Source organism: Lissotriton vulgaris, chromosome 2_1 (assembly GCF_964263255.1).
Source record: "Lissotriton vulgaris chromosome 2_1, aLisVul1.2, whole genome shotgun sequence".
In the NCBI taxonomy this organism is placed as follows: domain Eukaryota; kingdom Metazoa; phylum Chordata; class Amphibia; order Caudata; family Salamandridae; genus Lissotriton; species Lissotriton vulgaris.
In genome coordinates this window covers 2,070,865,232-2,070,879,229 of record NC_141687.1, presented here as the reverse complement: position 1 = coordinate 2,070,879,229, position 13,998 = coordinate 2,070,865,232, and the positions used below count along the sequence as shown (strand labels likewise).

Genomic DNA, 13,998 nt, shown 5'->3' with positions numbered 1-13,998 from the left:
TTCCGGCACCACCCTCCACCCAGGAGGTGAGCGAGCTACTTGGCGGGTCAATGGGAGAAAGAGGTGTCGATGGCTCTCCCCCGGCCAGGGCCGCTCGCCCATCGCCTCCCCGGGCGCTGGCTCCACCCCCCTGCTGGGTGTCTGGACTCCCTCATCCCGGACCTCCCGACCTCCAAGTGCGAGGGTCCGGACATCAAAGCATGCCAGCCCTATAACTGGGGCAGCTCCAGAGCAGGAAGGCAGTTGTATCTTGGAGTCGAGAGACGAAAGAAGAACTCATCCTGGACGGACTACTGGCGCTGCCGTAGCTCTGTCCTGTGCACCATCATCCTGCCTGTTGGCGCTGCCACAACCGTCGTAACCTGCATCCTTCACCGTCGTCCGGATCTGCTGGCGAGGCCGCGGACCGTTGTAACCGTCATCTGCATCGGGACCTGCTTGGCTTCTCCACGGCCCGTCGACCATCCTTCATCCATCTCGGGACCTGCTTGGCTCCTCCACGGCCCGATCAGCAAACACGCCGAGCTCGAGGATTGAGAGCTATTGAACTCATTGGTAACTAAGACTGTCCCGCTACCCTTTTCCTCAACCAGAGATCAGAACCGAGGGGACCCCTGAGTCCAGACCTCCTTGTATTATATCCACGTAACCTGAGAATTGCATATAAAGTCTCGTTAACCTTCAATCTTGTGTGGTGTCCGTCTGTGGGGGGGAAGCTACTTATCTGTACAGTCGTTGGAGACGGCTCTCCCTGGAGACCTCTCCCCGTAATCTCGGCCGACCCTCCCGGTCCGTCTAACATTGGTGGCCAGCGGCGCGATCCGAATCACCGCATAACGTACAGAGAGTAGCTCACCCCACAACGAACAACAATGTCGACTAAAGAGAGCGGATCAACTGAGAAGTTCCAAATGGAAAAACTAGAGGAATACAGCCATCGTGAACTAAAGCAGTTCTGCATCGAACTAGGTATCGCTACCACCGGACTAAGTACTAAGGACGATTTTAAGCATGCCCTAGAATCTTGGGCAGAGACCGGGGATGTCGAAGCCCCTGAGCAAAACACCGCGAAAAATACCAACACGGCCCCGGAGGGGCAAAGAACCAGTCTCTCGCAAGACGAGATCCAAGAAAGAGAGAAAGCCCGACTACACGAACTCGAAATGGCCCGACTCAAGATGGACATAGAACTTAAATTGGCCGAGCAAAAAATAAACTTAGAGCACCTTCGCCTCCGAGAAGAAAGAGAGGAGAAACAGAGGCAAAGGGAGCTCGAGGAAAAAAGACTAACGTACGAGCACGAGCGGAACCTAGCCGAGATCAACCTGCGCAAACAGAATAAAGAGTTAGGGGTGCCCGACAGACCGTCCACCCCAGGGACCACGGACAAGAAAGTGCACATCCCCAAGGATGTGGTCCGAGAATATTTTCGAGAAGACGACATCCAGCAATGGTTTAAGGCATATGAAATCGCGATGACTGCGCACCGGATCGATAGAGCCGACTGGGGAGCCGGCCTATGGGGCAAATTCCTCAATGAGGGCCGCGATACTCTGTTACAGCTCCCAGACCACCAGATGACCTCCTACGACCATATGAAAGCGGCCCTCCTCACTCGCTATGGCCTCACGCCCGAGATGTACCGTCAGAGGTTCCGAGACTGCACACGCATTCCAGGTACAACTTGGGTGGACTATGTAACGTACTTTAGCCGAGCCTTCGAAGGCTGGATCAGAGGGAACAACGTCACGACCTACGAGCAGTTGTTCAATCTGATGGTATGGGAGCATCTGTCCAACAATTGCTTCATTGAACTACGCCAACACCTCCTCGACAGCAAGTTAACCGATCCCCGGCAGCTCGCAGCCGAAGCTGACCGGTGGGAGATCACCCGAGTGGGCCGGAATGGGTCCTACGAGCAGAACAGGAACAACAATGGTCACCACCGACCCAGAGGAGGAGGAGGGGGCCAAGGACGAGGAAGAGACAACACTCCGGCCGCCCCCACTACCAGCACCACCCCCCCGGCCAACCGGGGCAGCACCCCGGCGCGACCGGGATACAGAGCCAATGTTACATGTCACCGATGCCAACGAGTCGGCCACTATGCAAACGACCCAAGCTGCCCGCAGTATCAGAGTCCAAGACCCCGCCAGGTGGCCGCCGCGGCACTAGGGGAAGAACAGATCTCCGAGGAACAAGAAACAGACGAGCAAGAGTATCAAGAGTGGGAGCCAGCCGCCATGACTCTCGCGTGCTTAGGGGGAAGAGACATGGTCCCGCGGGTCCCCCTACCCGCTAACACCCAGAAGTACAGCCAATGGGTGAGCATCAATGGACAACGGGCCGAAGCCCTTCGAGACACCGGGGCCAGTGTGACAGCCGTCCGCTGTCATCTAGTGACCCCAGAACAATATCTACCGAACATTCTCTGCCCTGTGCGATCAGCCGACAACTCGGAGAGTCTGTGTCGGATGGCCTGCGTCCCCTTTGAGTGGGGAGGGGTCTCCGGCATGTTGAAAGTAACGGTCCGAGACGACGCCCCCGTGGACTGCCTCCTCGGGAATGACCTGGAAAGCTCCCCGTGGGCAGCCGTGGAGCGAAAAGAACACTTGGGGATGTTGGGCGTCCCAGACTGGGCGTGCGTCACCACCCGATCCATGGCCGCCCGTGCCAACCATCACCCGGAAGAACCAGAATGGCCGGCGCCTCCGCCTCCGGTCGCCCCCGCCGAGACCCCCGACCAGGGCATCCCCCTCGAACTTGCTCAACCTTCCGACCTTGCTAATCTTGACCAGTGGGCTCAAGAAGGGGGACCCACACAAGAACAATTTCGTCAGGAGCAGAAGACCTGTCCCTCCCTTGAGGGACTCCGACAACAAGCGCTCGCCCAAAGCGCAGGGGATACCTCCGGAACTCATTGGGTCTACTGGGACAATGACCTATTGTACAGCGAGCAACGAATCGCCGAGCTGGGGGCCAACCGAGTACTAGTAGTGCCCCTCCGCTTTAGAGACTTCCTGCTAAATCTGGCCCACGATGTCCCCCTGGCAGGGCACCTGGGACAAGACAAAACCTACAGCCGCCTAGTGACCCACTTCTTCTGGCCAAAAATGAGAAACGATGTGCACCAGCATTGCCGATCTTGCCCCACGTGCCAAGCTAGTGGGAAGAGCGGCCGCAAATTAAAGGCCCCCCTGCAACCCTTTCCCGTAGTCACGACCCCATTTGAGAGGGTCGGAATAGACATTGTGGGACCCCTAGACCCGCGTACAAGACAAGGCCATCGCTTCATCCTGGTACTAGTGGACCACGCCACCCGCTACCCTGAGGCTATTCCTCTCCGGACCGTGACAGCCCCAGTGGTCGGCAGGGCCCTGATGGGGATCTTCTCCCGTGTGGGGTTCCCCCGAGAAGTCGTCAGTGACAGAGGCACGAACTTTATTTCCAAATATATGAAGTCCCTCTGGCAACAGTGTGGGGTCACCTACCGCTTCACGACCCCCTATCACCCCCAAGGAAACGGACTTGTTGAGCGGTTCAATCGCACACTAAAAGGGATGATCGGGGGATTGGAAGAACCCCTCCGTCGCCAGTGGGACGTGCTGCTGCCGTGCCTCCTCTTCGCCTACCGGGAGGTCCCACAGAAGTCCCTAGGCTTCAGCCCCTTCGAGCTGCTCTATGGGCACCCAGTACGGGGGCCACTCAGCCTGATCAAAGAAGGCTGGGAGATGCCTCCGGCCAAGAGTCCCCCAGATGTCTTCCGGTACCTCCTCACCCTCCGCAACCAGTCCCAGCGGTTCAGAGACCTAGCAAAAGCCAACCTAGAGGCCAGTCAAGAGGACATGAAGAAATGGTATGACCAGAACGCCTCATCTATTGAATTCGAGCCGGGGCAACAGGTCTGGGTAATGTCCCCCACAGAACCGTGCGCTCTCCAAGACAAATGGACGGGACCCTTCAAGGTAATCGAGCGCAAGGGTCCTGCCACCTATCTGATCGATATGGAGTCTGCCCGGAATCCGCTCCGAGTCCTCCACACCAACAGACTGAAACCCCACTTTGCACGAACAGAACTCAGCCTCTTGATGGCCACAGACAACGGGGTTGAAGACGACTCCGAGCCTCTCCCTGACCTCTTGCGGACCCAGGAGCAAGACGGCTCCGTGGATGGGGTCCGACTCTCGGAGACCCTCACCCAGGAACAACGCCAAGAGTGCCAAGCCCTCCTATCACGATTTGCCAGCCTGTTCTCCCTCACCCCAGGTGTCACTTCCTGGTGTGTGCACGATGTGGACACCGGAGACAGCCCACCTATCCGCCACCGGGCCTACCGCGTACCTGATCGGGTACGGGCCTGCATCCAGGCGGAAGTAGCTAAGATGCTCACGCTCGGGGTCATCGAGCCCTCAGACAGTCCATGGGCCAGCCCGGTCGTACTGGTCCCCAAAGCAGCCGCCCCCGGAACCACACCAGAACTCCGGTTCTGCGTCGACTACCGGGGCCTGAATGAAGTCACCAGAACGGACGCACACCCCATCCCCCGGGCAGATGAACTGGTCGACCGAATGGGCGCTGCCCGCTACCTCAGCATCTTCGACCTCACGGCAGGCTATTGGCAGATCGGCCTCACACCCCGAGCACAAGAACGTTCTGCCTTCTCCACCCCCGATGGCCACTATCATTTCACGGTCATGCCCTTCGGCATGAAGAATGCCCCAGCGACTTTCCAACGGCTCGTCAATCAGGTCCTGGCGGGGCTCGAAGAGTTCAGCGCCGCCTACCTGGATGACATCGCTGTGTACAGCCACCATTGGACCGAGCACCTCCACCACCTCCAAGCAGTGCTGCAAGCCCTTCAGCGAGCTGGCCTCACGATCAAGGCCAGCAAATGTCAAATTGGACAAGGGTCAGTGACCTACCTCGGACACCAGGTGGGAAGCGGTCTAGTGGCCCCTCTACAGCTGAAAATTGCCGCCATCCAGAACTGGCAACCCCCTATCACTCAAACTGAGGTGCGAGCCTTCCTGGGCCTCACGGGCTACTACCGAAGGTTCGTGAAAGACTATGGTACCATCGTGGGGCCTCTCACCGAACTCACGTCAAAAAATCAGCCCAAGAAGGTGAACTGGACCCCAGAATGTCAAGCGGCATTCGAACAGTTAAAGGCCGCCATGTGTTCCGCTCCTGTGCTCCAGGCCCCAGACTACAGCCGGGAGTTCGTCGTCCAGACGGACGCCTCCGACCAGGGCATTGGGGCGGTCCTGTCCCAGGTGAACACTGAAGGCCTTGATCAACCGGTGGCCTTCATCAGCCGGAGACTCCTACCACGGGAACAACGCTGGAGCACCATAGAGAGGGAAGCCTTCGCTGTGGTATGGGCCCTCAAGAAGCTCCGACCCTACCTTTTTGGCACCCACTTTCGGGTGCAGACTGACCACCGACCCCTGCAGTGGTTGATGCATATGCGGGGGGAAAACCCAAAACTGCTACGCTGGTCCATCTCCTTGCAAGGTATGGACTTTACCGTTGAACACCGGCCTGGGTCCGACCACGCCAACGCGGATGGCCTGTCCCGGTTTTTCCGCCTCGACGAAGAGAGTCCCCAAGAGGATGGGTAACTCTCCCCGCCTTCAGCTGGGGGGGACGCATGTTGGACAGGCCACATGACGGGCCGCTCTCCCCCGGCTCGACCAGGCCCGAGCCAGTCACGCAAGCACCACACACCACCATTGCACGTCCTACGTCCCCTCAGGGACACCTGCCCTCGAGCATGATAACCTCGTGGGCCCGATCCACTGCCGACCCATGCGCCCAGCCTGGGCCGCCATCTTGGACACTTCGCCACGAGGCCGCCTGGCCCCCGATCGACCTCAACCCTGGGCCTAGCCCGGCCTCAGACATTCCGGCACCACCCTCCACCCAGGAGGTGAGCGAGCTACTTGGCGGGTCAATGGGAGAAAGAGGTGTCGATGGCTCTCCCCCGGCCAGGGCCGCTCGCCCATCGCCTCCCCGGGCGCTGGCTCCACCCCCCTGCTGGGTGTCTGGACTCCCTCATCCCGGACCTCCCGACCTCCAAGTGCGAGGGTCCGGACATCAAAGCATGCCAGCCCTATAACTGGGGCAGCTCCAGAGCAGGAAGGCAGTTGTATCTTGGAGTCGAGAGACGAAAGAAGAACTCATCCTGGACGGACTACTGGCGCTGCAGTAGCTCTGTCCTGTGCACCATCATCCTGCCTGTTGGCGCTGCCACAACCGTCGTAACCTGCATCCTTCACCGTCGTCCGGATCTGCTGGCGAGGCCGCGGACCGTTGTAACCGTCATCTGCATCGGGACCTGCTTGGCTTCTCCACGGCCCGTCGACCATCCTTCATCCATCTCGGGACCTGCTTGGCTCCTCCACGGCCCGATCAGCAAACACGCCGAGCTCGAGGATTGAGAGCTATTGAACTCATTGGTAACTAAGACTGTCCCGCTACCCTTTTCCTCAACCAGAGATCAGAACCGAGGGGACCCCTGAGTCCAGACCTCCTTGTATTATATCCACGTAACCTGAGAATTGCATATAAAGTCTCGTTAACCTTCAATCTTGTGTGGTGTCCGTCTGTGGGGGGGAAGCTACTTATCTGTACAGTCGTTGGAGACGGCTCTCCCTGGAGACCTCTCCCCGTAATCTCGGCCGACCCTCCCGGTCCGTCTAACAGGTACCGTTAGAGTGATCCCCAGCTTCGCTGCCCCTCTCAATAACACCTCCTGAAACGATACGATATCATCCACCTGTGACACTCTCGTATGGGGGGGGAACACAATGAGGTGGGCGAATATCCCCGGGCACTGGAAGAGTCCATACGACGTGACCTTGACCAGTCCCTCCGGTGACAATGTCAGGACTGTGTCGAAGATCGGCGGTCTCTCCTTGATCGGTGTCTCCGACTGGACCGTGACCTAGACCTCCTAGGCCTCGGGCGATCCACTGGCCGTACAGGAGGCGGAAGCTGCGGAGGCAGAACCAGAATCGTAGGCTGTGGTGGCCCCTTAGGAGGCGACGGAAAGCGCGGCAGAGATAGAGACCGTGGAGGAGGCCACGGTGGAGGAGGAGGAGGAGGAGGAATCTCCTCAGGCAATGGAGGAGTGGTAGGCATCCTGGGCCTAGAAGGTGAATAGGTCTGAGAATATACAGAGTCCGGAGACTTCTGCGCAGGCCTTGATGAGGATGTTCTCGAGGCCGACCTCTTCTCAGACGAGCGCCGGCGCCGCCTCGCCCGTGGGCTCGTGGAAGCAGAAGACAGGCTGACCACTGAAGCGTGGGACACAGTCCTGGCCCTTGATCGCCACCTCGACGACGATTTCTCCTTCCTCGACGTCGACCTTTTTTTCAACGTCGAACGTCTCGACGTCGATACATCCCTAGACGTCGACCTTCTCCTCGACGTCGAGTCGACGGCGAACGGCGGTGTCGCCTCGACGGCGAGCGCCGGTGCCTTCTTGACCCATCTCGACGTCGATGGTGAGTCAACGTCGATAAAGTCCTCGACATCGACCTCGTCCGAGATCTCGAAGTCAGTCCCCTCGACGTCGAACGGCAACGTCGCTTCGACCCAGAGCCCTGGGGCGACGGAGAGCAGATGGTGGTCATCCCTCTCGACGCAGACGTCGAGGCCATCGACATCGACCTGTGCCTTTTCCTGGCCTTTTCCTGACTGGGGAGCCCCCCAGAGGCCAAAGCATGGGCAGAGGACGAAGACAGAGTCCCTACATGCCCAGACCCACCTGGTTCCGGATGTCTCCCTAGTTCTTCCATGCCTCTGAGACAAATTTTCTCCCTGTCCCTCAGTGTCCTCCTGGAGAAGGATTGACAAATCTCACAGTCTTCAGGAACATGGGAGGAAGGGAGACAGAGGGTACACACTCTGTGAGCGTCCGATTTAGCCTTCTTCCTGGCACACTCAGGGCACTTGTCGAATAAGGCTGGCATATTCGACAAAAGAGTGGGCAAAACTGGCCAAAAACCCCAGCAAAAGGAAGAAGAAGCAGTCCGACGTCGAGTGAAACACTCAAAACACTTGAAAAGTGCAAAAGAAATGAAACACCCAAAAAAGGAGCGCTCAATGCTCCAGGGTCCTGCTAGCAGGAGCCGGAAAAAAGAACTGAAAGAAAAAGGACTTTGGCTGTGCATTCTGGGATACCGAGGGTCTCTGGAGAGTTCCTTAAAGGCACGGTATCAGTTTTCCAGACACATAATGGCATCCTATGGGGGCTTGTCTGTCCATCCCTTCCTCTCTATCATTCCAAGGAGTTTGTGAAGGGGAAGTTTCTCTTTGGGTGAAACTTGGCAGTTTGGGTTAAATGTGATATTGGTGGAATATCCCATGCATTTCTAGTTGAAGTACTGTACAGTGAAGCCTTGTAGGTATAGGCTGCATTATTTGTCTTTAATTTTCTCTCAAGTGTCTATGCAGGACTGCACAGAAGACAGCCTAACCCATTCTGTGCTCATGACAAGCTCACAGTGCTCCTGTGCTCATGACGAGCTGAGCTCGTCATGACCACATCCATTAACATTATGGCCCAGCACAACAGAAGATAATCTCAAGCAGCCATGGTTTTAAGAGAATTATTTTTGATTGCTCCGGTGTCCACGCACATGGGCTGGACTATTCACTAGATTATGACTATACACAGAGATCCCCTACTACAGAACCAGGTTTCAGTTTATGCATTTAGTTTTGAGCTGTGGCACATTTTTACAGCAACTTGCCACATCTGCTACAATCATTTACCCATGGGGTGGCTTGGAAGTGTCTGCCCCATTTGATAGGTTCTTCCAATCCATACGTACTGAGAGACAGCACAACATCGAGATAAGTGTCAAGGCACTCAGCTGGTTTGGTTCTCTCTTAGATGGTGAACACAGGAAGTTATTTGCAGTCCTCACAGGGGAGTATGTACATATCTGGAGTGCAGGGTGCCTCAAACCACAGATTCAATATTTCGGATTTACTTTGATTGGCATGTCATTGACTAACTACTACCTTATTATATACAGAAAACATGCGAATCAATTCCACAGAGGCTTCACTTTTATGGTAGCAATAGCAGACTACATGAAGTACAGTTAGCGTCAAATAAATATCAAATACAGATTATGGTGGTGGACAATGTCCTTGCAGTTGGTCAGATGGATGGTGGCTCGAGTCAATGAGCACAATGTATTGTCCTGTGGAATCAGTGAGTAATATGTTTGATATTTGATGGTAATCTATAGTCTAAGCCACAGCTAAGAAACTTGAAAGCAGGCTGTTATGCAACCCTAACAAGCTTAATTAAAGTTTTGACCTCCATGCCTAAGGATTCTAGAAAGACCATTGCCCAGGCAATGTTTACATCATGTCTGGATCGCCTTAAAATCAGTTTCCTGCATTACCTTCTCAAGACGATGCAGCTAATTGAAGACCTGTCCACCAGATTAATTATGAATCTTAATGATGTGGTTCTGTTTCACATCACCTCTTAGAATTGGACTAGCTTCCCTTTTCAAAACGGATTCTGTCTAAATGCTAACAGATGTCAAAGAGGAGTGTAATGTCAAGGATATATGTTCTTACAGAAATTGTATCAGAAATAAGCTGCAGCATTGCTCCTTGGAGGTCTCAAAATCTACAGGCTAAGATGGTGGCCATGAAATGTCTTACACAGCCAAGTCATCGAACCAATTTTTGCGCTTTATTAGAAACTTATGAGAATAATTAAAACGTGACTCTTTGCAGGTCTGTCATAGCTGGGATTCTAAGCCTACTTATTAACCTGTTTAAAGCTACTCATAAGCCCCTCCTCCGAATATTACCTTGGTAGTGCCAGGATGGCCTTTGGACTCACTACATTCCGTTTGGGATCGCTATACGTGCAATTATTTAAATAAGTAAATATATTCTAGTACAAAGTCCCACACTGAAACCTACACCCCAGCGGGGGAGAGTAGCCATACCTCTCTCATGTAAAGGTTCAACCGCTACCCATTACCTGTGGTGGTTGTCTACCCTGTGGGCATGTGCAAAGATAAATGCATGTGCTTCAAAGATGGATTGACTGGGTGGTGGTTTCCACTATGGACAATGTGTACACTGCTACATATGACTGTGGGTCTTACTGCAGGCTGACCTTCATCAGTGGTAGATGGATCCTCTTGTCTATTCCACTGTTCCAGATGGAAGCTGTACTCCACGTCATTGCCACTACAAACAGGAGTTTCCAGTTTATAACTTTATTTTTGTTTTGTCGAACCTTGCTAATGGGTGATTGAGTGCTAAACATCAAAAGCACAACTTTGCACCAAGACACAATGGAAGCCTAGACTCCCAATATGAGATAAACTGGAATCCAATTGGAAGGATCCTTAGCCACTAAATATTTCTGGAAATCTAGGCACTTGGGAAGAGAAAGGCAGAAAGGTGCTCCCCAAAAAAGAAAGCGATGGGGTTTCGGAATTTGCCAGCTGTCCCCTTATCTCACGAGCACCTCAGTCTTCAGATAATCAACTTTCATACTGGCATGACCTGGATACTCCCATGATTTTACTCCTGTAAGCAGATGCTTGCTACAGTCAGTCTTTCCACAAATTTCATGATTGGCTAGTGGTGGTTTCTCCTCTATCCTTGGGTATTTTTGCCAGTGCAAAGGCTTATGCAGAAGCTCACGTGAAATTTGACCACTCCTACCTGGTGAAATGTTTTGCTAATCTGCACAGTCCACTCAGAGTTTAGTTACCTTGGTGTCTCTTACTGTCCCTATTTCATTTTCTCCCTATGATTCTACATTGATTGCAGTGCAATTATAAACACCTAGCACACAAGGGATATCTGATAGTTCTGTAAAGGGTAGTTTTCTTGGTCATAGTTCTTTAAAATAACCAGCTTTACAAAAAGATTGCAGAAGGGCTGGAGTAGAGCTTTGTATTTTATATCTTCTGGGTAAAGTCAGACATTTAAGATAAAAAATGTGATTGCACAAATGAAACTCATTACCAGCATTACTTAAAGATCCATCGGTGTACTTCTGAAATGAGAGGTTATTTAATTCCAGAATATTTATCTTCAGTTACATGTATATGTCAATACTCACCAGAATAGCCTTCTTTGCTCAGACCATTACTGCTGTTGACGTTGCTTGAAAACTGTGCGTTGGCTAATAAATTATGCATTCCAAGAATAGCTGCAAAAATAGAAAGCATTAATAATTAAATTGAGAGTTTCAACAACTATTGTTGGTAAAAGTTCACACGCGCTTTCATCTCAGTTTTTGACTTACTTGGTCGTATTTATGCTTTCTAATAGGTGCAGTTTTCTCAAAGTACTTTTATTACACTATTACATTATAAAGCTTAGATGCATCTCATTAACAATTCTCATCTGCCCCAACCTGATGAAACTCAACAACCTCGCCTTGTCGACCAGCACCATCTGCAAAATCAGCTGCATTACCAACAAAGACATCAAAATCAACATCCCCACCTATCTGGGTTACAAGCTCACTACCTCTGACTGTTTTAAGCCCATCAACAACCTGGGCACAATCGCAGAAGATAACAGAGGACACCTTCAGACTGGCAATGAAGTCTAGAAAAAGGCAACAGGCCTCCTCTTGTGAAAGTAAGATTTAGACCAACAACTGTGTATCCATCAGGATCATCTCCATCCCCATCCTGTTCCTATTTAGGAAAGGGCTAAAGACACACCTCTTTTAAAAAACACTACACCACAACAAAGTAAGATTCCACTTCCACTCTTAGAACCCAGTTTTCTTGGACTGTGTCCTTGCTTTTGGCTCTCTACAGCACCGGGATACCTTTTGGCTATGGTTGGTTATATAAATATACATACATAAGACAAGCTTCTTTTTTGACATTATAGATCTTGAAAACAATCAGAAAATCCATACTGTACTTTATTTTCAAAGTTGCTCTCACCAGCCAATGCATGGGCACTGCTTCAAATCTTTGTTGAATTATAATCCATCTGAACAGTACAAACTGTCCCATTAACAAATCTTGCACCAAAATTGCAGAAAAAAACATTCATTTTTCACTGTTCTACTCCAGGGAAAAGATTAACATTTCCAAGCTGATAAAATTCCAGCCCTCATTCTCTCCTCCCTCATTATTTCTCCCAACTCTGTATTCGCTACCATTAGTAATCCTTGGACGCCATTTCATTTAAACACATCGACATGCATTATATATTTATAACCACTACCACAGATGTATGAGTAAAACAATTAAAGACAATAACTTGCATTGCTGCCTACTGTTGACAAACTGTGTAAGGCAACAGTTGTAATTCTAATCTGAAGCCCACTGGTCAGGCTGCCACGGATGATGATGCTGGTACAATGAATATATGTATGGATGTCACATTAAATAATCATTATGAAGTTCTATCAAGTAGTTCCCAAGTTTACTATTTATTCCTCCTCTTCCAGTCGGTTGAGCCTTTTATTCATTCCACATCTTTAGTGACAAATCATCCTGGCCTTGACAGGCGCTCCTCTGCGCCTGCACCCTTCTTCTCATTGAACAGTTGGAACACTGTAGATATCAGTTCCAAGGGATAGTAATCCAGACTGAAAGCGATCATTAGCGGTTTTGCCCTGTATTGTGTGATGGTTTTGTATGCTTTTCCTTTGCTGCCATTCCTTTTGTGTGTGTGGTTGTGTGTGTGTGTGTGGTTGTGTGTGTGGTTGTGTGTGTGTGGTTGTGTGTGTGTGTGTGTGTGGTTGTGTGTGTGTGTGTGTGTGGTTGTGTGTGTGTTTGTGTGTGTGTGTGTGTGTGTGTGTGTGTGTAGTTGTGTGTGTGTGTAGTTGTGTGTGTGTGTAGTTGTTTGTGTGTGTAGTTGTGTAGTTGTGTGTGTGTGTGTAGTTGTGTAGTTGTGTGTGTGTGTGTGTGTGTAGTTGTGTGTGTAGTTGTGTGTGTGTAGTTGTGTGTGTGTAGTTGTGTGTGTGTGTGTAGTTGTGTGTGTGTGTGTAGTTGTGTGTGTGTGTGTAGTTGTGTGTGTGTGTGTAGTTGTGTAGTTGTGTGTGTGTGGTTGTGTGTGTGTGGTTGTGTGTGGTTGTGTGTGTGGTTGTGTGTGTTTGTGTGTGTGGTTGTGTGTGTGGTTGTGTGTGTGTGGTTGTGTGTGTGTGGTTGTGTGTGTGGTTGTGTGTGTGTGGTTGTGTGTGTGGTTGTGTGTGTGGTTGTGTGTGTGTGGTTGTGTGTGTGTGGTTGTGTGTGTGTGGTTGTGTGTGTGTGGTTGTGTGTGTGTGGTTGTGTGTGTGTTGTTGTGTGTATGTAGTTGTGTGTGTGTTGTTGTGTATGTAGTTGTGTGTGTGTGTGTGTAGTTGTGTGTGTGTGTGTGTAGTTGTGTGTGTGTGTGTGTGTAGTTGTGTAGTTGTGTGTGTGTGTAGTTGTGTGTGTGTGTGTGTGGTTGTGTGTGTGTGTGTGGTTGTGTGTGGTTGTGTGTGTGTGGTTGTGTGTGTGTGTGGTTGTGTGTGTGTGGTTGTGTGTGTGTGGTTGTGTGTGTGTGGTTGTGTGTGTGGTTGTGTGTGTGTGTTGTTGTGTATGTGTGTGTGTGGTTGTGTGTGTGTGTGGTTGTGTGTGTGTGTGGTTGTGTGTGTGTTGTTGTGTATGTGTGTGTGTGGTTGTGTGTGTGTGTGGTTGTGTGTGTGTGTGGTTGTGTGTGTGTGTGTGGTTGTGTGTGTGTGTGGTTGTGTGTGTGTGTGGTTGTGTGGTTGTGTGTGTGTGTTTGGTTGTGTGTGTGTGTGTGTTTGGTTGTGTGTGTGTGTTTAGTTGTGTGTGTGTGGTTGTGTGTGTGTGTGTGTTTAGTTGTGTGTGTGTGGTTGTGTGTGTGTGTGTGTGTGGTTGTGGTTGTGTGTGTGGTTGTGTGTGTGTTGTTGTGTGTGTGTGTGTGTAGTTGTGTGTGTGTGTAGTTGTGTGTGTGTGTGGTTGTGGTTGTGTGTGTGTGGTTGTG

The 13,998-nt window shown here is 51.6% G+C and overlaps 1 protein-coding gene across 1 annotated transcript in view; it reads right to left on the bottom strand.

Moving 5' to 3' along the window:
• LOC147733740 (tropomodulin-3-like) overlaps positions 1-13,998 on the bottom strand; it is a 360,326-nt gene that overhangs the window by 79,292 nt on the left and 267,036 nt on the right. The window contains exon 5 of the mRNA XM_086958299.1: positions 11,120-11,209. Coding sequence (XP_086814425.1) covers positions 11,120-11,209 — 90 coding nt within the window. The remainder of the gene's footprint in view (positions 1-11,119; positions 11,210-13,998) is intronic.